Here is a 24,910-nt window from a genome sequence, read left to right as displayed (position 1 = left end):
TGCTGCTTGGCCTGCTGTGTTCATCCAGCCCTGCACCTTGTTGTCTCTTCATGTGACCATGATGCCTGCACTGAAGTTAATATTTTTAGCTGAAAACATTGAAGTCAAGCAACTGTCCACCTCAGGAAATTTGAATGCCCTGTTTAATTCACAGTAATGTCACAAGATAAATGTCTCACCTGACAGTTAGGCAGATTAGACAGAGAATGGAGCCCAACTCTAGAATATATACTGAACTATATTTCACCAACTGCTTATGAGCAGCAGGTAGACAGGAGGGGAAATGAATTTATAAACAACACAATCTGTAACTGCCTTTTTCGCCCTGCCTGGTTCTCTCACCTGATCTGATAAAATATATTTGCAAACACAACCATTCACCAAGCTATCTACAAGTTCTGCTACTGTAGTGGATAGTCAATAGTTAGTCAACTGTAGTTTGAAGTTTAAAATCTAGCACCTGAAAGCTTCAAAAGACTTCTAAAATTCATTTTTCTTCCTTTTAAACATATTACCTGTGTTTGCGTCTACATGTGATGTTGAGCTTTTGTGTTTTTTTTTTCCTCAGGGCTAGTAGGAGTCTTCTGTTTTTTTTCTCACTCAAGAAAACCTTGGTAATTGGCCCCATCATTTTCTTAGTGATCTATGTTTTAGGTAATTTTTGCAAGCTAAAAAGAAAGATGATGTTTTGACCAACCGAGAAGGGGTTAAAAAGTGAGGAGCCAATCTTCCTCCTCATTTACAGGCAGTAACACTGAGCAGAAGGGGAGGCTAGTATTGGTTATGGTGGCTTTTTTGGATGATGATATCCTTAATATTTTGGGGACACAGTCTTGATTTGTTGCTTCAATACAAACTGATGCATTTCTGACAAAGGAGAAGTTGTCACCAACTGCCCTTGCGTTGGAACCTCATTAAAATTTTGAGACGCTGGGAGACGATATCCAGTCAATCAGGAAGCAAAGGTTCACACCAAAGCCTTCTCCTGTAATGACGCCATTCCTGGGTAACACGGGTAAATGGCTCTGCAGAAGAAGCTGTCTCTACTATGGAGAACATCGGCCTCCAGGCTGTTCCCAGGTTCCCTATCTGGAGCACACCACTACATGTGAGACAAAGTTCCCTGACCCTCTCGTGCATTGTTGTTTTGCTTTCATTCTTTAGGACTCTTACTCACACAGAACATATTTAAGAAGATGCTAGCAAAGAGAAAGTCACCCCAAGCAACAGTGTGATGTTGAAAAATATCTGACCGTGGTCAGAACAGTGTAATGTAGTGAGCATGTTGTTTCTGTTAGCGTTGCTGCTTTCACACTGAACTTTAAACTGCACTTTCCAAGGCTGAGTTTACGATGAATATTGTGAAAAGCAGTAAATCTTGCTCTGCTGATTGGCTGTCGGAGTGAAGCATTCACATTGGGGTTGCACTTTCTGTGGATGAAAAGTAGCTATAGCAATAAAAGTCACTGCACTTTCTGCACTATTGATGCTAATGTTGTTGTACCTCTTAGAGCAGAACTTCCAAATAATTTTAAGTTTTACTCACTGAAGGTTGAATTTCACATTTACTCCAGCCTTGCCTGACACTTGTATTTTTTCAACCTTGGAGTGATATCATATTACAGCATGCAAAGAGGCCCTTCAGCCCATCATGAATGTAATAGTCATCAAACACTTATCTTTTCTAATCCCATTCCTAGCATTTGGCCCATAAGCTTTTGTGCTTCAGATGTTCATGTAAATACTTACAAAACACTGTAATGGTTTTGCCACATTTGCAGGTTGAGAGTTCCAATAACCACCAGCCTCTGGGTAAAACACTTCTTCCTTAAATCCCCTCTAAACTTCCTGCCCTGACCTTAAATCTTTGCCTCCTCATAACTGACCCCTGTACTAAGGAGAGAGGTTTATACCTATCACCTTAATCTTGCGGCTCATAATTTTATAGATCTCTGTCAGGTCCCTCCTCAGCCTTCTTCGCTTCAAGGAAAACAACCCTAGCCTATTGTCATTTCTCTTCATAGCTGAAATGTTCCAGCCCAGGCAACATCCTGGTGAATCTCCCCTCCATCCCTTCCAGTGCGATCATGTCCTCTTCTGCCCTGGTTCTGACTCTGGAGTATAAGTGACAGAGGTCTCTCTATGCCTTCCCTATGGAGAAGGAGAAGGGAAGAACGAAAGTGTGGCCTGGGTCAAAGAATGAGGCAGCCGAGAGTGCTCCAGCAAAATGCTATCTTCCAAAGGATGTGATTGGCAGCAGGTTTGTCCAGGATTTCTTGGGGCAGTTCCATATCCCAAATGTGATTGTCCAGGCTGCCACTGTGCAGTCTCCTTCATTCATAAACTCAACCTTCCTGCATTGTCACCCTCAGTCACCACAGAAATTTGTACCAGCTTGAATTGTTTTTACACCAGATCTATACAGTGTCAATGAGGAAGCAAGTTGCAGTGTGGAACAAAGAAAGGGATAATGCTCTTTGACCTTGCCTTGTCTCCCTTGGTCATCTGGCAATTTTGTGTAGTCTTTGCTGTGAAGAGATTGATAAGGTGCCAACCCCAATATGACCTAAGGGTGTGTGGCTGAACCACAGAAGGTTAGCATGTAGGTTACAGCGAGTGATCAGGGATGTTATGGTTTATTGTGAGGGGAATTGACTGCAACGTTGTAGAGGTTAATCTTCAGTTATACAGGGCATTGGTGAGATTGCATCTGGAGTGCTGTATATAGTAGTAGTCACTGCACGTACAGAAGAATGCTAATGTGTTCGAAACAGTGCAGAAAAGCTTTACCAGACTAATACCTAGAATGAGTGAATTGCCTTATGAGGAAAGGCAAGACAGACTGGACCTATATCCTCTAGAGTTTAGAAGAGTCCTGAGGGGACTTCACAAGTTGGGAGAATCTAGAACTAGGGGTCAAGTTTAAAAATAAGGGACCACCGATTTAAGGCAGAGACGAGGAAACGTTTTTTTTTCTGAGGGTTGAGAGTCTTTAGAATTCCCCTCCTCAAAAGGTAGTGGATGCAGAATCTTCAAATTTTTTTTAAGATGGAGGTAGGTAGATAGGTTCTTGATAACCAAGAGGATGAACGATTATCAGGGATATGCTGGAATGCAGAGTTGATGTTAAAACCAAAGCAGCCACGATCTGATTAAATGGCTTAGCAGCTTCAGAGGGTGGGGTAGCCTACTCGTATTCCTTGTTCCTTTGATCTTCCTGAATGCTTGCTTCTGCCATATCTGGGTGTCAGTCAGTTGGTGCCTCCTATCCTGCACGTTCCAACTGAGTTTCCAAGTCATCAGGCCTCATTCCCCCTCTTTCTTCCTTCTCTGAAGGTGAAGATACTGCCCAGTCACAATGTTCTGTGACCTGCATGTGGTTCTGGTAAAAGGAACTTCACTTGAGACTATAGATAACAAGGTGTAGAGCTGGATGAACACAGCAGGCCAAGCAGCATCAGAGGAGCAGGAAGGCTGACGTTTCAGGCCTAGACCCTTCTTCAGAAATTCACTTGAGATTAGGATGAGCAATACTGAAGACATTGATGTTGAGGAGTACACATTTGCAACAATTCCTTGAGGTTTTCATGTGCTCCAATGGAAATTGCAGTCTCAAAAGAGGCAACACCACCATAGAATGAAAGCTTTCTGGTCATAAGCTATTCATTGGATTCTAAATATAATAAAAGCAGAATCTTCTGTACTTCCTATGTAAAATTAACTCACCCCAGAAACTTGCGTGTGTTTCCCTCTGCTGGTGAGTAGTCAGTGAAGAAATTCTGCACCTATTGATTACCTCTCCTCCCAATTATTACACATACCTGTGCTGTCTGACTGTCTGACATCACAGTGTTGGCAAGGTCCCGAGCTACCCCTTTAGTGGCTAACAGCTGCCCTTTAAGAGATTCGGTCTTGCCCAGAGATGTACATATCTCCCCCACCCTTTGCTTATTTTGCACACACTGAACAGTTAGAAATGAAGGTGAAGCATCTAAAATTCGGCAAGGCCTAGAACTACAGAGGCCACTGATGCCTGTTTACAACCTCCACAAATGTATGACAGTCTACTCATTACATGGACGGCAGAAGGGGTGTTTCCTCAATTGGTGGAACAACTAATTATGCGTACATAGGAATGTCCAACCAGTTTGAATGATTGATTGTCATTAAGTGAGTCAGTGTAGAATTTTGTCAAATTCTTATGGAGCGAAGCAGGACAGCGGAGATGAATCACAAAACATAAAGTAATGGAAAGCTTAATTACTGTAACATCAACCATCTGTTGATTCTCTCAAAACCATATCCATTTTCCTTTAAACTGAACTTTGCGACATGGAAACTTTACCTCATATGAAGATCTGACATGTAGCAAAATAATTTTTCAGTGCTGTGCCACAACGCAGGAGAGAGTATTTCTTACAAGGAAAAGAAATGTTCCTCTCGTATGCCAGCTTTCAACTTTCGCTGTTCGTTTCTCCTCTGCTTTCTTTTTGGCATCTCTTCCACTTTCTGTTGTTTTTGTGTGTTCTCTCTTGGTTTCTTTCTTTCTTTCTTTCACTCAAGGGAGAGAATCCTGTGCCCCCTCCCCTGGTGGATTTGATGGCTGAGCCATTTAATCAGATGGTAGGGCGCACAATTAATGTGTACTTAAGGGCCTCGTTCTACCCTTTCTTATATTAACTCTGTTGCCAACTCACTGTGCACAGATTCATACATTGGCACGTTTGCTTGTGGCCTCCTAGCGTTTAAGTTGGCAGCTTCTGATTTGAAGGTAATCAATGGCTTGATTGGGTGGCCCTGCGTTGGAAAGACACTGGAGAGTACCACTGAAAGAGACCCTCCTGCCCTCATTGCCAATCCAATTCCCCAGGGAACCCCATCCTGCCATCATTTACCTATAGCCCCTGTTCTGAGGTCATGGATGGGTGAAGCACTTCACGAAGGACAGCTGAGTGCAGAGGATCAGCTGCAGTTCTTAGCTTCTGCCCACGTGGTCTTTGATCCGGGGGAAGGCTCATTGCTCTCTTCTTTAGTGCTTGGGTATGACAAGATGCAGCAGGCTTCCTCAAAGAGAGGTCATACACAACCTTCACGTGCTGTCTAGTTTTAACCATGAACCCACGATATTCCGTCCATGTACTCTCTATCTCTTTTTTGTGCTTTTGAATCTCTGTGGCTGTTGAGACATTTTTAAATTGCTCCATGGTCATATTCTTGCAGTAACCACTTGGTGTCAGCAACAGCTAGGGTTGTGAATTCAAGTCCAAGTACATAATTTAAGATGACACTGTCTACAGAGAGAGTGCTGCATTGTCAGAAGTCTTTTTTTTTCCCTTCAGCTGTAATGTTAACTGAAGGCTTTATGTGCATACTGGAGTGGATGTTAAAGAGAATTCTCCTTCTGTTTTAACTAACTTTTGATAAGCCAGAATCATCAAAAACAGATTATCTGGTTGTTCATTTACTACATGTAAATTTTTTGCAGTGCACTAAAATAATTCATTGAATATAAAAGGCTTTGGAATTCCCCCAAAATGTAGTAATGTTCTATGTAAATAAATGAATCATGTCTTTATTTTTCAGTTATCCTTGTGATTCCTCAAGCTGGTTCATGTTCTGTCTGGGCATTTGATTTACCATTGTAGAAACATCGAAAACTAGTGATGCGTCGTGGCCAAATTATATTCAGTTATATTCGTAAGTCCGGTGCTATTTTCTCTTTTCATTAAAGATTATTTGACATGATTTTCTTTTTGAAGGTTCCTCTGGGAAGTGGTTTAAGGAGGTCACTGAAAGCCCTCAGAATGTTGCTGTGAAGATACTGAATTCAATTACAGCCCATGTATCATGGATCCACTCGCAAGAAACCAACTACGATAGTATTGTGTCGATCTTATCTCTGTCCTGTCAGCAGCAATTAGAGGGGCAGAGAATTGAGACCCGTTATTGCTACAAGGTATTGGCCGGTGTTACTTATAGATGTACATTTAAATAAAATGGAATTGTTTGCTGTGATATTGTTTATTGATGCGAATGATTTAAGTCTGAAAGGCATCTCAAATTCTCCCCACTGCCAACAGCACCATTTTGGCTTCCATCCCTCCTTATTTTTCATTTTCTGTACACAGTATTTCATTTTTTCATTATGGATGAAAGTAATTAAGATATCCTGATGCATCTGCCTTGTGTGCAATCCAATTCAGTCTAATTTGCGCTTTCCTTCCACTGTTCTCTTTCAGATTTATACTGTGCATCTTTTCAACTGTGATCCAGAACTTCTGTTTAGAACTTGTATCCTACCATAGAATACAGAACAGTGTTTTTATTGATAGGCAAGGAAGAGAATGCTCTGTGAAAGAAGAGGTGGTAGAGATGCTGAATGGACTAAAAGTTGATAAAGAGTGGCTATTAAATAGATAGGACGTTCAAAACGTTGATAAGTCAGCACTATCCTTAAGATACTGAAGAAAAATGCATGTGGAAATTACAGAGGCACTGGCCATAAGTTTCCAATCCTCCTCACTCACGGGTGCTGCCATCGCACTCAAGAATTGTAAATGTTGAAGAAAGGATGTAAGGATAACCTGAACAACACTGTGCCAGTCAGCTTAGCATCAATGATGAGAAAATGTTTAGAAAAAATTTTGCGCTGGATTATTGACAGTCACTTGGTCACATATGAATTTAAATAAGGAAAGTCAGATTTGTTGAAGGCTAATTGGGATAAACTAATGTGAGTTTTGAGGAGTTAGCAGAAATGGTTGATAAGGGTAATGTGGCTGATGTGGTGTCCTAAAGGTGTTCGATAAAGTGCACAAAGTTGAAGGCCATGGAATCAAAAGGGCAGTGACAGCATTGATATAAAGTGACAGGAAACAGAAAATAGTAGTGAATGGTTAATTTTGGACTGCAGTTAGGTACATAATGGTTGTAGTGACAGAGCAAGGGGTGCAGCAATCACTCTTAAGGCCAATGCTTTTCTTGATCAGTGCAGAGCACATGTTCAAAATTCGCAGTTGACACAAAATCAGAAGCAGAGAGAACTGAAGAGGGTCTGATAGTCTTCAAGGGTACTTGGACAGACAGATGGAATGGGTGAGCAGACAGATGGGCATGGCAGAAGAAATTTAATGCAAAAAAAGTGTGAAATGATTCATTTTGATAAGAAGAAAGAGGAAAATGTGAAATAAATGATACATGATAAAACCCTTACTCGTGTCCCTGACCAGAACACACCTAGTGGAGCCACACCATATTCCAACCCTTCTTCAAATCGCCTTCCATCGTTTAATATGATCACCTTTCATTCCTATGCCCGCACTTGCTAAATCTTTCCTCATAAAACCACCCATTCATCCTAGGAAATGACCTCATGAACCTTCTCTGAACTGGCTCCGATCTAAGTCTTACTCCTTAAGTATTACTCCTTAAGTAAGAACTGTGTATGTACTCCAGGTGTAGATTTACCAATGCTGTCTGTAGTTCTGACAAGACTTCCTCATTTTATACTCAATTCCCCTAGCAACAAAGGGTAATATTATATTTGCCATCATTTCTTGTTGTACCTGCATCCTAACTTATTGTAGTTCATGCACAAGGGCCCACAGATTCTTCTGTACTGTAGCTTTCTGTAGTATATGTTGATTTAAATGTTCTGATTTCTATTCCTCACATTTCCACAAAGTGGGCACCCTCACATTTTCCAAAATTAGAGTCCATTTGCCAATTTTTTTGCCCACTCGTTTAATTTATTGTACCCCTCACAGACTCATTGTATCACAACGTGCGTTCCTACCTATCTTTGTATCATCAGCAAATTTGTTCACAATGCACTTGATCCCCATATGCAAATCTTTTAATATAAACCGTAAATAGTCGAGGCTTCAGTGCTGACCCCTATGACACGCCACTAGTTACAAATTGCCAACATGAAAACTATCCACCTATCCCAATTCAGTAATCATTTAATGATACATTATCCTCAACACCATTGACCTTTTATTTTGCAGTGATCTCTTTGTGGCACCTTATTAAATACCTAATACAATACATTATATTTACTGGTCCCCCTTTATTCACCCTGCTTGTTCCATCAACAAAGAAATCTTACAAAATTGTCAAACAAGATTATCCTTTCATAAAACCATGCTTATTGTATTATGATTTACTAAATGTTCTGCTACTACTTTCTTAATGGATTCTAATATTTGTCCAGTGATGATGTTAAGCTAACCCTGGACAATAGTTTCCTGCTTTTGCCTCACTCGCTTCTTGCATAGAGGTTTATGTTTGTGGTTATCAAATGTACTGGGATCTTTCTGGGATTTATGGAACTTTGGAAGGTTAACCAATGTATCTACTATCTGAGCAGCTACTCTTAATATCCTAGGATGCAGATGATCAGATCTAAGGGAGTTGTTAGTCCTTCATGCCGTTTGTTTATCTAGTACTTTTTCTCTATCGATCATGATTGTGTTAAATCCCTTCTTCTCTTTTCACCCCTTTATTTTCTAATATTCTTAGGGGATAGGTGCAGCAAGGTAGGTTCAGTGGTTCTAACTGCTGCCTGACAGCACAGGGACCTGGGTTCGATCACACCCTCAGGTGACTGTCTGTGTGCACATTCTCCCCGTGTCTGCATGGGTTTCCTCCAGGTTCTCCAGTTTCCTCCCACAGTTCAAAGATATGCAGGTTAAGTGGATTGGCCATGCTAAATTGCCCATTGTGTCCAGGGTAGATGGATTAACCATTGGAAATGCAGAGATAGGGTAGAGGGCTTGGTCTGCGTTGAATGCTCTTCTGAGGGTCAGTGTAGACTTGATGGGCTAAATTCATAGAATCCCTACAATGTGGAAACAGGCCATTCGGCCCAACAAGTCCACACCGACCCTTCAAGCATCCCACCCAGACCCATCCCCCTATAACCCACCTAATCTATACATGCCTGAATCTAATTTCCTATCTTCTACCACAAAATCTCTACCAGTTCCTTGTTTCTCTAGACATTTTTTTATCTCCACCCAAAGAGATTCTATATCTTGATCTTGTAAGCCAAATTCGTTTCTCACTATGGTTCTGGTCTCATCCTTTATTATCAGAGCCTGCCCACCTCCTTTTCTTTTCACCATTTCCTCCAAAGTGTACATCCCCTTGATTATTCAGTTTCCAACCTTGGTCATGTTGCTGCATGCATGCAAATACAGAGCCTTTAATTCTGTCTTTTTTAACCATTTTACCTTCCTATGTTCCTACTTCCTGATGAACTCTTGATGTTTCTAGGCTGTGTCCCCTCCTCATAATACACTTGTGATAACCAGAGTGCTGCTTTCAGTATTGCCTTGTCCCTTGTCATTAACTTTTGAAATCTCTTGTTACATGAACCTTCCACCCGACTTGAAGCCATCTCTGCAGCCCCAGTTATATGATTCACCAGATTCTGATCCCAGTGAAGAGTTGTTCACTAACATCCTCAGTATTAATTCCAGTGTCCCATGAAGTGAAATCCAGTTCTCCCACAGCTGGTGTAATGTGTACAACTTTGGTCTCCTTATTTGAAAGTAAAGGTATAATTACTTTAGGAGCAGTTCAACAAAAGTTCACTCAACTCATTCCTGGAACGAAAGGCTTCTCTGGTTGAACAGGTTACAACTATATCCATTGGAGCTGAGAAAAATGAGAGGTGATTTTATTGAAGCAGAAGATCATGAGGGGCATAGATAAGCTGGATACTGAGAGGACGTTTCCTGTTGTGGTGGTGGATGGGTTGAGAACTAAAACTAGGGGACATTGTTGAAGAATAAGAGGTCCCTCTTTAATGACTGAGATAAGTTGAACTGTTTTTCTCTGAGGGTCTTTGGAGTGTGGAATTCTCTTCCCCAAAAGATAATGGAGACTAAGTCCATCTTTAACTCACCTTGAAAAAACAGGTTTTTGATAGATAAAGGAGTTGACGGTTGTGAGGTGCAGAGAAGAAGGTGGAGCAGAAAACAACTCAATCAGCCAAGATCTTATTGAATGACCTGCTTCCAAGCCCTATGCTCTAGACCTGCCCTTGGGCCATAGCTAGTTGGAGCAAGCTGAAACCCTCTTACTGATTGCCAACATGAGTACAATGGGGTTAGAGCTTCCTTTTGCTCGGTAATTGTTCTATTATTACATGTTTAGCCTCAGCTGCAGTTCTTTTCTCTCTCTTTTGTCTCCCTGATCATCTTTTAATATGTGCAATATTTTTATTCATCTCTTTTTCCCCTTTGAGTTTGTACACACACCGTTCCCCTCATCTTTCTTTACATTTGTTTAGTGCACCGTTTAGAACCTTTTTGATTTAGTCTGAGTTTGTTGGTTTAGCAATATATTCTTCCTGCATGCTAAGCACTATACCATTTTAAAAGGTCCTATTGAATGATAGGAGTATACTGGAGCACAGTTACTATTTCTTTGGGTACTAATTCTTCTTGCTCAAAATGAAAGTAAATTCAGATTTGAGCATTAAATAATAAATGATAACATAATGGAAATGACGACTACCCCATTTTGTTGTTTTTTGTTCCATATATTAGTCTAAACAGACAATGTAGAAGGGGTCAGTTAGCTCAGTTTTCTACTGTGGATGACAGAATAAGGCCAACAGTAATCCCTATACTTGCTGTGGTAGGTGACCTGCCTCCTCACCTTCTCAAGGTTTGTGAAGTTATTATCCTCAAGTTATGTCCCTTTCTAATAGAGAGAGATGCCCACAGTCCTTTGTAGACTATGGCTACTACATGTAGACCACATGTCTTACTAGCCACCATTTCATGAAGTACGTCTTTCTACATTTATGCTAATGTTCCACAACATTAGTAAACTCATTCCTTGTAGAGTAAATCATCAGCCATGTAAGCAGTGGATCGAGTGTTGCAACTAAGTGTACATTCCAGCTTTTCCTACAGTCCTTTCAGCTGGATCAAATAATTGATTTCTGCTCTAGACGTGAATCTATTCACTGGTTCACTGACTGTTGAAATGAGAGGCCTTTTCACTAAGCACTAATGGCTGCACATCATTGTAATGCTGATAATTTATTAGTTTAGCTCCAAGATATTACATTGCCAAGCCAAGTCCGTTGTTTGTGTTTATCATAATTCTTATTTATAACATCCAGACATATGCCAAAAATCATTTAGCAAGATTTTTTTTTTTGAAAATAGACTTGTTTACTTTGAATGATGAGGAGGTTCTCTGAACTCGAGTATAAATGACACCAGGCTGGAATATTAACATTGCAGTTTCTAATACGTGAAGGGAACAGTGAGATTGCCAGTGGAGGCGTGTGTGTGTTTGTGCATGTATGTGTTTGTGTTTGTGCGTGTGTGTGTATGTGTTTGTGTGTTTGTGCGCGTGTGTGTGTGAGAGAGAATAACTCACTTACAGCATGTTAATATTTAATCTGTATAAATAATATAGACCTGCTCTGGCTGTGAAGGATAAAACGATATCTGAGCAGTGGTTGGACAAAATTGTTTTGGTGGTCTTAGAAGTCCTGAAATTATTAGGATATCAAAAGCAGAAAAATACCTGACTAATGTAAATCTCTTTGCTTTATCAGGTAAATCTGAGTAGTAACATCATTGAAAACCTAATGCCAGGAGCGTATTACCAGGTTGTGGTCTACTTGAAAAACGGGCCTGCTGTTGGTCCTCCTTCTCTCCCAATTACATTTGGTTTGAGTAAGTAGATCTCAGTGAAGCTGAACATAGATAGAAGTACCACTAAAAACTATGTGGGTGCAAACACTGATTGTTAGATTGAACATTCCCTGCCATACAATCATAGCGCAGATTAAAGCCCTTCAACCCATCACATCTGTGTCAGTCAAAAAAACCGCCTAACTCTTCTAATCCCATTTTCCAGCAGTTGACCCATACTCTTGTATGCCTAGGCACTTGCAAGTGCACATCTAAATAGTTCTTAAATACTATGAGGGTTTCTGCCTCTACTACCCTTACAGGCAATGAGTTCCAGTTTACCACCACCCTCTAAATGAAAATGGTTTTCCTCACAGTTGTTCTAAACCTTACCTTAAATTTATAACCCCGATCATCGATCCCTCCACCAAGGGAAAACATCTATTCCTGTCTACCCTTTCTATAGCCTTCATAATTTAAACATCTCAGTCATGTCCCCATGCAATCTCCTCTGCTGTAAGGAAAACAGCCCCAGTCTATTCAATCTCACTTCATAACTGAAACTCTCCAGGCCAGGCAACATCCTGGTTAATCTCCTGTGCACCTTCTCCAGTGTAATCATATCCCTCCTTTTAATATGGGTTCCATAACTGCACACAATACCCTTACTGTGGCCCAAGTAATGCTTTATACAGTTTACGCTCTTTCATGAAGAAGGTTTCATTTTTAATGAAGAACTGGAAAACACAAGAGAGAGAAAGTGCCAAATGTGAAATCTTGTGCTAATATCCAGCACAACATTGGCAATAGAAATCACGTCAGAATATTTCAGCGGGATCCCTGCTACACTCTACATCGTCCTTCCAGGTCGGATCTTTCACATCCTCAGGACATTGTAAAAGTATTTCCCAGCCAATGAAACGTTTTTGGAATGTAGCCACAGATGTAAAGGAGCCCAGTAAACAGATCAAGAAGGAACGACGTATTCCACTCAAGCCCTCATTTTATAAATTCCGGGATCCTGAGGGGAATTGCACCTCGAACCAATGTGTAGGAGGGCCTGACAGCTGAGGATTTCCAGATCCAAGTACTTCGGTATGTCCAGGACCAAACCCTAACCAACTTCAAAGGGTCATTAATTAAAGAATTCATGCTACAGTTTTGTGGCCCCATCTTTAGTCCATCAAATCTGTATTCAGATAATCAAGCTGTGTGATTCAAAACTTCATTTATCCAACTCATGTTATTAAGTATCTGCTATTAATTATGGATCCGAGGTTAATATTACTTCTCATAAAAATCTCCCTAATAGTGGACAGACTCCTAATTTTAAACTTATTTTTCCTTCCTCAGACCCATCAGGAGTGAAGAACCTGATATTATACCCTTTGGGCCCCACAGCAGTAGTGTTGACCTGGAGCAGACCTTACTCTGTGGTGTTTAAAAAGTACGTTGTGGAAATGTACCATCATGATCCGCTGAACCAAAACTCAAAATGGAAAACCATTCAAGATATTCCATTCACAATTGCCTTAACAACCTCGATGGTAATTCAATTCACCATAATGATTGCATTTTGGGGACCTTGGATTCATCAAGATAGATTTTCATCTTCATTACTTGGATGGTGAAGCAATTCAGTAGTTAGCCCACAAAACTGCCTTTCTGTCCTCCCCCAGTTGAAATTAATGGGATGAAAATCAGACAGTGTGGGTAAAGGTTGGCTGATTCAATTGGTCATTTCATCTACCAGAGGGAAACGTTTTTGTCTTTACCGCATCATCACATTTCACTCTTGTATGTGAGCCTTCGCTCCTTATGTTTGCGGATGCTCTGATCAATTGGTGACACACCCAAGGGAATAAACAGAGAATCCTTCTCTCTCTTATTGAGCTCACTGGTTGTTCTTGATTGATGCCTCTTATTTGCAGAAGGTGATAGAATCAATGCTACACCTGACTCTAGTTTACACTTTAGATTATAATATTTCAGCTACAGGATCTTGTGGGACATTGGATAGATCCCCATTTCTGGACCAGAAGGCTAAATCCCATAAGGTGTGTCATAAAATGTCTGAACAAATAAATTAATGAGAACATTTTAGCTAAAAAAATTCTAATAGTGACACAGTGTGTATTTTAAGTAAGTGTTAGGTTCAGCTATCTCTGTAAATAAATAAAATGTAAAAAATAGTAAGCATTTGATACTATCACAGTAAACCACTTTTAATCTCGCAAGAAAGTTCCTTCGCTTCTCTGTGTCCTGAGGAGCCACTGGCTTATTTGGCATTCTAACTGCAAACAAACAGGGCAATATGGGATGGCACTGTGGCTCAGTGGTTAGCACTGCTGCCTCACAGCACCACGGACCCAGATTCGATTCCAGCCTCGGGTAAGTGTCTGTGTGGAGTTTGCACATTCTCCCTGTGTTTGCATAGGTTTCTTCCAGGTGCTCTGGTTTCCTTCCACAGTCTGAAGATGTGCAGGTTAGGTGAATTGGTTGTGGGGAATGCAGGATTATAGGGTGGGGGTGTGGGTCAGTGTGGACTTGGTTAGCCAAATAGCCTGCATCCTCACTGTAGGGATTCTGCGAATATGTTTCCAACAGTAAATGTTATGTTCTGAAAAAATGCTTATATTTCACTTGAATAATTTGTCCCTTCTCCCTTGTACATATGATTGAGATTATGGTGGGAATTTTAACTGTTTAGCCTGCTAGGTGTTTGTGGGTGAGGCTAGAGGTTTAACACCTGAGAAATGCAAAAGACAGGGTATCCCCATACTCTAACTCCATGTGGTATGTCTGATGATGCTGACAGGTTCTGTGCCCGGAAGTCACCCTTAACAACCTGCGTTTCTCATTGAGCAAAAACACTCCCAGGAGAGGCTTAGAGGCAAGTGGAAAGGCATTAACTTGCCTCCTGGATCTGACAGTCCTTGTGGATACCCAACTTTCCAGAATTAAACTTGTGAATTTACAAGTTAGGAGCAGAATTAGACTATTCGGTTTCTCGAGCTTCTGCATTCAATTAACATGATGGCTGATCTATTTGTGTCTTAAATTCCACATCCCATCTACCCCCCTGTTAACTTTAGATTCTTCAAGGCAAAGGAATGAATCTATCACCACCTTAAAGATATTCACTGAGCCCCACCTCCACTCTCTGAGGCAGAGTTCCATTGTCTCTCAACCCTCAGAGAGAAAAAAAAATTCTACTTGGCTCTGACCGAAAAGGACAAACCCATATTTTAACACCTTGGTGCTGAGTGACCCACAAAAGGAACTCTGCTTTCCACATAGACCTGGTCTAAACCAATCAAAATCTTATACACTTCAATCAAGTTCCCACTCTCTCTCCTAAACTCCAGTGGAAGTAGGCCTAATCTGTCTGAGCTATCCTCATACGCCAACCCATTCATTCCAAGTATCAATCCAGTAAACCACCTCTGAACTGCCTCCAACACATTAACGTCCATTCTTAAATAAGGGAAACAGGAAGATAGGATCCTGATGGTAACTTCAGTCAATCCAGGAATTGGACCCATGCTGTTGGCATCACTCTGCATTGCAAACCAGGCTTCTGAGCTAATTAACCCCCTTTCCACAATGACCTTTGCGGCAATTTAAAGTGTCCTTCAAAACCAAATCTGGACCAAGTGTCATTATAACATTTAAATTGACAACCCGCTTCCAGTGATCTCTCCAGTGCCACATCTTTTAAAGCCAGGCTTGGGCAAGGTTGGGTCTACAGTTCAAATTTAATTTCCTCCCTCCCATTCCCTGACCTTTTTTTTTAACCTTTATTCATTGCTGGGATGAGGGTGTCAGTAGCTAGGTGGCATTTATTGCCCATCCCTAATAGCCCAGAGGGCAGTTAAGAGTCAACCACATTGCTGTGAGTCTGGGGTCACAGATAGGCCAGACCAGGTAAGGATGGCAGTTTCCTTCCCTGAAGGGCATTTGTGAAGCAGCTGGGTTTTCCAACAATCGACAATGGCTCCATGGTCATCATTAGGTTCTTAATTCCAGATATTTTTATTGAGTTCAAATTCCACCATCTGCTGTGACAGGATTTGAACCCGGGTCTCCAGAACATTATCTGGGTCTCTGGATTAACAGCCCAGTGATAATACCAACTAAGCCATCCCCTCCCCACCTCCCTATCGCCATATCATCAATGGCATATTGTGGTATGTTCAAGTACAGCTGCTTTTCAACTTCTCGTATACCAACACAGAAATAAAGATACAATATGAATCTGTCCAAGTCTGGCTTTAAAAGATGTGGCACTCATCCCTGAAGCTATTCTAGTAAATCTAGACTGACCCCTCCGCAAAACCTTCACATTCCTTCTTCAGAGGTGTCCAGAATTATAAACCTTAGTCACAATGGGATTAACTGTTTTATATAATTTCAGCAAACTTTATTGCTGTGTACTGCATGTCTCTGTTGTAAAAGACATTGAAAGATCAGTTTTTAGCATGACAGACTTTTCAACCTTGGCTTTAACGGACAATTGCACGCTACTTGGTTGTTCATGTTATGCAACCAGCTTCCCTTCTTTGAACCTGACCCGATGTCAAAATAATTTTTTTCAAGGGCTCTTGAATAATGTTCAATGTACTTTATAATGTTCAGCGTTACTTTTTGTTTTTTTTTTGAGGCTGCTTTTATATTCTCACAAACTATTCGGTGATCTGGACATATTGGCAACAATATCTTTTGTATTTGAGTTGACTTTGGGGTGGCACAGTGGTTAGCACTGCTGACTCCCAGCACCAGGGACCCCAGTTTGATTCCAGCCTTGGGCATCTGTCTGTGTGGAGTTTGCACATTCTCCTTGAGTCTGTGTGTTTTTCCTCCGGATGCTCTGGTTTCCTCCTACCATTCAAAAATGTGCAAATTAGATAGACCAGCCAGGCTCTTTAAAAAAAAAAAAAAATTGCCCAGGGGTGTTCAGGTTTAAGTTGGTCAGCCATGAGAAAAACCCCAGGTGCAGTTACAGGGATGGGGTGGGGGTTGGGTCTGGCTGGGATGCTCTTTGGAGGGTTCGTGCAGATTCAAAGAGCCCAATGGCCTCTTTCTGCACTGTAGGGATTCTATAATTTGATGTTTGGAGTTCATGGACTCACAAAGAATGAGAAGAGTTCATCAATACCCTCAGTCATCAACACTCTATTAAACTTTAAGCCACAACAGAAGGAAAGTGTTAATATGATAGACATCACAGTGTTTAAATAGTCACAAAACAAGAGGAATAGGTTAGCATTTTTTCAAAAAAGAAACTGACAGATGCTTTTACTCAAAAAAGCCATCACTCTGAACTCACCTTCTGCAGATGGTGAGATCACAGCTGATGTATTTCTATTGTTGATATACAACACTAGAACATTTTAACTAGGTAGTTACTACTCTATTTATTGCATCTCAGATCAGAAACAGAGAATTAATTTAACAATTGACAGTGTTAATTATATAAAAGCGTTCACGATGTTAGTCCTCAAACTTTAGCTCCTAGTCTCATGCATCCTTAAACTAGAGATTCCACATTCATTTTCAAGCAGTTCATTATTTACAGTAAATTTGAGTTTTCCTTACTCTCAGGTACTTGGCAGATTTCATTCCATTTTCCTTCCTTTGCAGCGTCCTCCTATCCTCCCTCCTTGCCCTGTAAGAGACAGTAGATTCTAGACCACGCCATTAGCCATCATCAAGGCCCATAGCCAGGCTGACGGCAGTCTCCAAAGACGGCAGCTGTGCACAGAGCTGTCCCTGAGGCCAGAGCCACACTGACACCAATCCATGCAACTCTCTCATTGCAGCCTTCTACCTTCCAATCACAGACCCGTTCTGTACAGGGAGAATGTTTCCATTGGCAGGTGAAACTAGAACAACAGGGAATAGCCTCAAAATTAGAGGGATCAGATTTAGGACTGAATTGAGAAGGAACTTCTTCACTCAAAGGGCTGTGATTCTGTGAAATTCCCTGCCCAGTGAAGTAGTTGAGGCCTCCTCGTTGAATGATTTTAAAGCTAAGATAATTTTTTTGAACAATAAAGGAATTAAGGGTTATGGTGAGAGGGTGGGTAGGTGGGGCTGACGCCATGAAAAGATCAGCCATGTTCGTATTGAATGGCAGTGCAGGCTCGAAGGGCCAGATGGCCTACTCCTGCTCCTGGTTCTTATGTTCTTATGTTCTCCCATATTTAATGCTACTAGACTGACAAGTGAGCCTATCAGCATCAAATGTGGGAGAGAGGCCACTTCTGATTGGAGCAGCTCCACACAGATTCTGTCTCTCGCAAGTATAGGGTCTGCCTTGTTCTGATCAGTCACTGAAGGCAAGGGCTCTCACCCCTCTACTGGGCCTTGGGATGGAAGATATAGTTCTGTGCCAAATAAACAGGCCAACCAGTCCAATGATTGGGTTCATGACAGTTGGTTAGAAAAGGAACAGGTAGTCCAGGATAACAAGGTATAGAGCTGGATGAACTCAGCAGGCCAAGCAGCATCAGAGGAGCAGGAAGGCTGACGTTTTGGGCCTAGACCCTCCTTCAGAAAGGAGGTAGATGATCATACAATCAAGGAAATATAAAATGTGTTGCGTCTAAAGTCCAAATTACCTGTAGCAGAGTTTTAGAATGTTAGTTTATAAATTCACTGTATATTTAAAACTTGCACTTCATTTTTCTGATATGGAATTGCAAGACTCTCACTGCAACATTCCTTGCAGCCAGCATTCTAACTGTTACTAATCAAACTTTTACAGTTTTCTTGTTGAACTGAGTATATACATATCACTGATATAACAAGGTGTAGAGCTGGATGAACACAGCAGGCCAAGCAGCATCATAGGAGCAGGAAGGCTGACGTTTCGGGCCTGGACCCTTCATCTGATGAAGGGTCTAGGCCCGAAACGTCAGCCTTCCTGCTCGGCCTGCTGTGTTCATCCAGCTCTACACCTTGTTATCTCAGATTTTCCAGCATCTGCAGTTCCTACTATCTCATATACATATCACTGTTGATTAAGTTTTCACTGTGATGAGATTTTTTTTTTGTTGCGAGGTGAAACATATCACTGTGTTTTGTTGTCAGACTGTGACTAACCTGCAACCAGCTTCACGTTATGAGTTTCGTGTTACAATGGTGTCTTGGGGAGAGCCTGAAATGAGCTGCTGTGATCGATCTATAATGAGCTACATAACAGGTAAGATTAGGGTGTTTTACAATGTCTTGAAGTATAACAGGGGTCTGCCAGACTGTTTTACACAAACCCATCCGTTTAATTTGTTTCCGTGTTTATCCAATGGATGGAAAATATTTTTTGTGTTTTAAGATGTTTCAGTTCCAGATTTTTCTTGCATTTTCCCAAAAGTTACGTAGTTTTTGTTTTAAAACTTCAATGTTGCGCTGTCTTCATGGTTCTGTGAAACCATGCATTAATTCCAGAAATTGATTTTGAATTTACTAGCCATTAGTGAACCACATGGGCATTTCCTCACAATCAGCAGCAGATTCATGGTCATCATTAGACTCTTAATTCCTGATGCCGTGATGGTATTTGAAACCAGATCCCTGGAACATTCCATGGATCTCTGGATTAACAGTCCCGTGATAATACACTAGGCCATCGCCTCCCCAAACATTCTGGAACTTTGAATAGGTGAGTTTCAGGGTGAGTCGGGGTAAATCTTTCCCACATTTTGTTTTGCAGAGATGTTTTGCAGACGTGCATTAAATAAATGAAGTGGTTGATGAGAAAGAACATAGCTTTGAATTTTTCACTGAGGGTGATAGAAACTTGACCATGGATAAAATCCAGACTGAGCTTGCCTTCCCTTAGCCGGTTCAGACCACAACCATTTAATTCCCACCGGGTTACTAATTGACTAGAAGATGTACCTCTGTCACCGTCAACAGAAGAGGTCCTGCCTCAGAGAGCTGCTTGCTGGCCATTCAAATTGTTGGTGGCTTTCTGATCCCAGAAGCACCAGTGGTAAATGGTAACCACTGCTGGGACCGTAAGGAGTCTCAGAGGGAAGTGATAACACAGTGTGGAGCTGGGGGAACACAGCAGGCCAGGCAGCATCAGAGGAATGGGAAGGGTCCTGACCCGAAACTCTGACTCCAGTATCTGCAGCTCTTACTATCTCCCAGAGGGAAGTGAGTTATGCTGGAGCTGGACAGTGAGCTAAGTCTAGGGTCACACCAGACTGAAAGATCCAGCACATATGGTAAGGAGTGTCGGAACTGTTGTTGAACCTAAGATTTGTATCTATGTGGAGTTCAACAATGCATCCTGTGGACGTACGATTATTAACAGGAAAGAGTTTCTGGATTTCCACTATTAATAACACGTGTCAGACAATGCTGGCAGTTTCACAGAGTCTGACGGTGAATGTTGCCAGTTTTGTTACAACCATAGACTTCAGGCCATTGTGCTTTGCATTTCTGTCAAACAATATGTAGATAAGGATCTGAAGGTCTAAGCACATATTTACCCAGTTCCCATTTTGATGAGTATTTTAGGTTAAATTAAGCAGAATTCTGTATGTGGTATTGTAATGATATAATCAACACGACAAACTGTCCTTATATTGGGTTAAAGCTTCCAAGAGATGCTCCATACTCAATCAAATTTCAACCCTGAAACACATTGGGAGATGACCAAATGTTTAGTTAAAGTGATAGGTTTTAAGGCGCGTTTTAAAGGAGTAAAGTGGTATTCCAGATCTTATTGTCTTGGCAGCTGGAGATGCAGTCAGTGATAGACCAGTAAAAATTAGAGTTGTGGAGGACATTCACAGATGGTTCAAAATGTTGGAGAGCTGGAGGAGGTTATAGAGATCAGGAAGGAAAACATCTTAGTGGAATTTGGAAATGAACATCAACATTTTAAATCAAGGAGTTGTTTACCTGTGTATCTTGCTTAGGTCAGCGAACAGAGATGTGTCAAAGCGAGTTGGTTCAAGGTGGGGCCAAATGAGCAGAGGTTTGGATGACCTCATTTTTGCAAAGAATAGAAGATGGGAAAGCAGTGTCAGAGTAGTGAAGTCTATGGATAGCACACATGAATAATCACTAATCTCTTCGCTTTTACCTTTCTAAAGTGTTGTGTTTATTTTGCCTTTCTAATAGCACCACTAGCTCCAAAGGTTACTTGGCTGGAGTATTCTAAGAACCTACTTTCTGTTAGCTGGACCTACGGGGATGTTACAACTGAAGCATCCAATTCAACTCTACCTTATTGGCTTGTTGTGGCTGTTGGACGAAGAATTATTAAAAAGAGTGTGAGTATATTCTTTTGTGTTTTTTCTAATGTGTGGGTAAAGTATAGAGAATTTAACTCTTTAAGAAACATCCTTTCCAAAACAATTGGAAGGTCATTCCTCTTTTCTGCTGTATGATGGATTGGGTAGATAGCAGAGCTCAGATTTTCTAAGAGTTTGCATTATATGAAGAAATGATATCTTGGAGTAAGGAGCAGAACGAAAGGCAAGTGCAGATAGATTCAAACATTAAATGGAATGCTGTGATATTTCAGCTCTGATGGCAGAGGTGCATGAGCAATCAAGACCCACTAGTCCACTGGTTAAATTGTTTGTTTTTATTATTTGTTATCTAGAGCGAAGAAAACTTTTACCATGATTCTTCAATAAACTCAAAACTAACTCCTTTTTTGAAACAAAGTTATTATTTGTACAAGTCACAAAAGTGGTTAACAACAACCTACTATTCAGAATTAAACTATATCCCCTTAGTTCAAAACATACACATTCACACACACCAAGGCGATGCAATTCTACAGAGATGTTATGGTGCTTTTAAAGAAAGAAAATTGGGAAAATCCCCCAGTAAAACTAAGGGTCTAAGTTCAATTAATAAATGATTTTAAAGAAGACTTCTCACATTCTTGTTAACTTTCTGTCAACAAGATTTTAATGTTAAATGTTGTAGACGCGATAACATGTTCAAATCAGATTTCTGATCAAATGAAGATTAGTTAGAAATCCTGGGTTTTTTTTGAGTTTTACCAGTCTCTTCATGGAAACAAAATCTTCATAGCTGATTCTAGTATTATTAACAAGAGTCAAAGACTGTCCTTTCCAGCTTGGAGATCTTTCTTCTAATGCCTTAGACAGATTACTTAAAAATACAGCAACTGCAGATCAGAGGCTGTTGCTTGGCAACCTTCAGCACATTGTCCCTTCTACCAGTTCGTCTAGCAATTAAACTAATAAAACCTATCTTATCTCTCTCTCTCAAATGTTTTGCTTCTTCAAAACCACTTGACATTTCAACAAGGTCAGGAGACGGTTTTTGACAGTTCTTGCCTTCTGCCTGACCAGTGTGTCTTCCTAAACTCATAGATGTGGCCAAGACAAAAGATGGTGGCGCTGGTGGGATCCACTTTAAAAAAAGCACAGTAGATCAAAGATCAAGATCAACAGTTGGAAAAGAGAAAAAAAATTAAAAATTACTTCTTTCTTTCAAAATGTCGTCACAGTACCTGGAAGACCAGTTAGCAGCCAGAAGAGCCACAGAACCAAATAGCTGGTATGAAGGCAAAAATTTCTGAACCAAAAACGGCTGCAGAGAAACCATTCAAAGAGAACTGTGAATAAATCAAAGTGTTTTACAACCAGTAATTGGGGAAATAAGCTTCCAAATAAAAGTAAAAACGGTGAGAGAAGCAAAAGTCTACCAGCAGCGAAATAAATAAATCTAAATTAAGCACTCTCAAAAAGAGGTTAATTGTCAGACACCCAATCTGAACATTTATAGGGGGGATAAAACCCTGGTTAACTACGTTGGGAATCAGAGTTAAGAGTTCTGGCAGCCGTTTAACAGCTTTAGACTATTTACTTGATAGCAAACTTAATCGTATGCAAGGAAAGAAAATTCTTCAGAAATATTTGGGGAAGGTGAGAATCCTGTTTTGGAATTCAAAGCCATTTTAATAAGGTTTCTACTCACAGATCTTTTAGAAATCCTTCAGCCATCTTCATTCATATTTGTGACAATGTCTTATTGGTTAGAAGAAAACTGAACATTACGTTGAAAGCAACATTTAGAAACTTCAATGACAACCATAACAACTTCAGTTAACAAAACTACAACAAGACAAAATGAGTGTAGTAAAAGGAGATTAACCTCCTAACAGCCATCATCCAATCAAGTACCCAGCAAATGCTGGTACCAAACTTGCCACCAGATAAATTTAAACTCTTAGTTCCATTCGATAGATCAGCAACTTGGCAAGTGTGGAAAGGACAATTGCTGGGATTCTTGAGCAGCTTCAGCATTGGAGACCAAATCAAATACAGAACAAGCTAGCACACTTCTCTATGACAGGAGAAAAACATCATATTGTGTGATACATCGACAACAGATCTGTGAGAAACAGCTTGGATTTGTCAACTTCAGAAGAGCTTTTGATCAATCTTTCACTTCAAAAACAAACAACAAAATTGGGCTTCAGTAGCAGATACCAACATCCATAAGTCTGTATAGCTTCACTAACGACCTGTATGTACTCTGCCGAACCGTACAACTATGGAAACATACAAAAAGAGTTCACTTGCAATAAAATTACAGTTGGTCAGCTCAATAAATCAGTCAATAAATGTCTTCAGTTAAAAAGAGGACCTAACCCCAAAATGAAATTGCAATGGATACTGAATCCAGAAAATTGTTCAAAAAACGTTACGCAGCAGGAGTTCCATTTAATGCAGAACATTATAAGATGTTAACTGCTTAAAGCACAATAGTACCTTCAAAAAGAGGAGATAGCATTCTCATCTGAAAATCATACATACAACATTAGCGTGAAACGCAAAATAACCTAATGCTGTGGTATCTTGTGACTAATGTTGTAAATCCCCACATCAGCAAAGACAAAACTGCCCAGCCTTATACCAACAATGTATACTTTGTAGGAAGAGAGGCCACTTCTCAAAAAATGTGCTAAAGTCTAAAGAACATACTAAACATCAAAACCAAATTGTTTGCAAACTGGCATACATTCATACCTTTTATAGAATGTAAAGAACGGGTCAATACTGCAATAGAATAAAGTTCATCTATAGGTGAACAATGCCACTCTCCTCTCAGAAGTAATGTGAGCACATGATCCAGGTGTTAATAATGGAGATGAAAGAACAACCTAACTTTCCTGTACATTCCTGCAGTTACATCAACAAAAGGCATGTCAGCAAGCACTGCTGATCTCACAGAAACCCAGCAGAGAGAGAGGAAGTTCACCCACTCTACTTCAAGTGTTTCTGTGTTTTTCATAGACTTTCTTCACTGACCTCTTGACACAGATGAATCAAGTAAAAGACTTGCGGGAAGTGGAAGAGATGAGGAATAAATATTTGACTGATTTATTTTTGCCACATGTACAAGATACAATGAAAGGTGTTGTTTTGCATGCTCTATTGGCAGATCGTAGCATACAAAGTGCATCAGGGCAGCAAAACGGAGTGCAGAATACAGTCTTACGGCCGCAGAGAAGGTGCACAGAGAAAGAGAGCAGAATTAACATTTGAGAGGTCTGTTCAAAAGCCTGATAACAGTGGGGAAGAAGCTATTCTTGAATCTGATAATACACATTCAAACTTTATATCTTCTGCCCGATGGAAAAGGGTGGAAGAGAGTATAACTGGGGTGAGAGGGGCCTTTGATTATGCTGGTTACTTTGCCGAGGCAGCAGGAAGGCACTACTGATTGAGTCACTGGATGAAAGGCTGATTTGTGTGATGGACTGGGCCGTGTTCACAAATCTCCATAGCAAATATTGTAAATACAAGTAATCTAACCACTCCTTTGCCCATGCTTATAAACGTTAATCAATGGTCATGATGGGGAGAAAACTTGAGGAGGGGGTGTTGTTATGTAGAGCTTTAAAACCTGGAGCAATCTTGTAATTGTGTGTGGAACTGCTCAGAAGGCATAGATAATACAGTGTGGGCAGAGTTCAGTCAGGGTGAAGGTAGAAGAATTTTTTGTTATTTACTTGTTGTTGAGTTTGAGCAGTAAAGAGCAATAATGACCCTGGCAACAAAGGCAGTCACATGATGCCAACCAGTGTGGAGGTGCAATCCCAGAGACAGGACGGGTCAGGGTATGGCATTGTGTTAATGTCACTGGGGCTAGTAATCCAGACCTCCTCTCCCACTCCCAACAGCCCCCCCCCCAGTCCCCCCCCCCTCACCCCGGCTTATAAACGTTAATCAATGGTC

The 24,910-nt window shown here is 40.7% G+C and overlaps 1 protein-coding gene across 1 annotated transcript in view; it reads left to right on the top strand.

Moving 5' to 3' along the window:
* Nucleotides 1-24,910, top strand: part of ptpro (protein tyrosine phosphatase receptor type O) — a 160,337-nt gene that overhangs the window by 82,504 nt on the left and 52,923 nt on the right. The window contains exons 7-11 of the mRNA XM_020510969.2: nt 5,760-5,956; nt 11,588-11,708; nt 13,020-13,213; nt 18,762-18,873; nt 20,805-20,956. Coding sequence (XP_020366558.1) covers nt 5,760-5,956; nt 11,588-11,708; nt 13,020-13,213; nt 18,762-18,873; nt 20,805-20,956 — 776 coding nt within the window. The remainder of the gene's footprint in view (nt 1-5,759; nt 5,957-11,587; nt 11,709-13,019; nt 13,214-18,761; nt 18,874-20,804; nt 20,957-24,910) is intronic.

The sequence above is a fragment of the Rhincodon typus genome, chromosome 22, assembly GCF_021869965.1.
Source record: "Rhincodon typus isolate 14 chromosome 22, sRhiTyp1.1, whole genome shotgun sequence".
Lineage (NCBI taxonomy): Eukaryota > Metazoa > Chordata > Chondrichthyes > Orectolobiformes > Rhincodontidae > Rhincodon > Rhincodon typus.
This window is presented reverse-complemented; position numbering and strand designations above follow the sequence as displayed.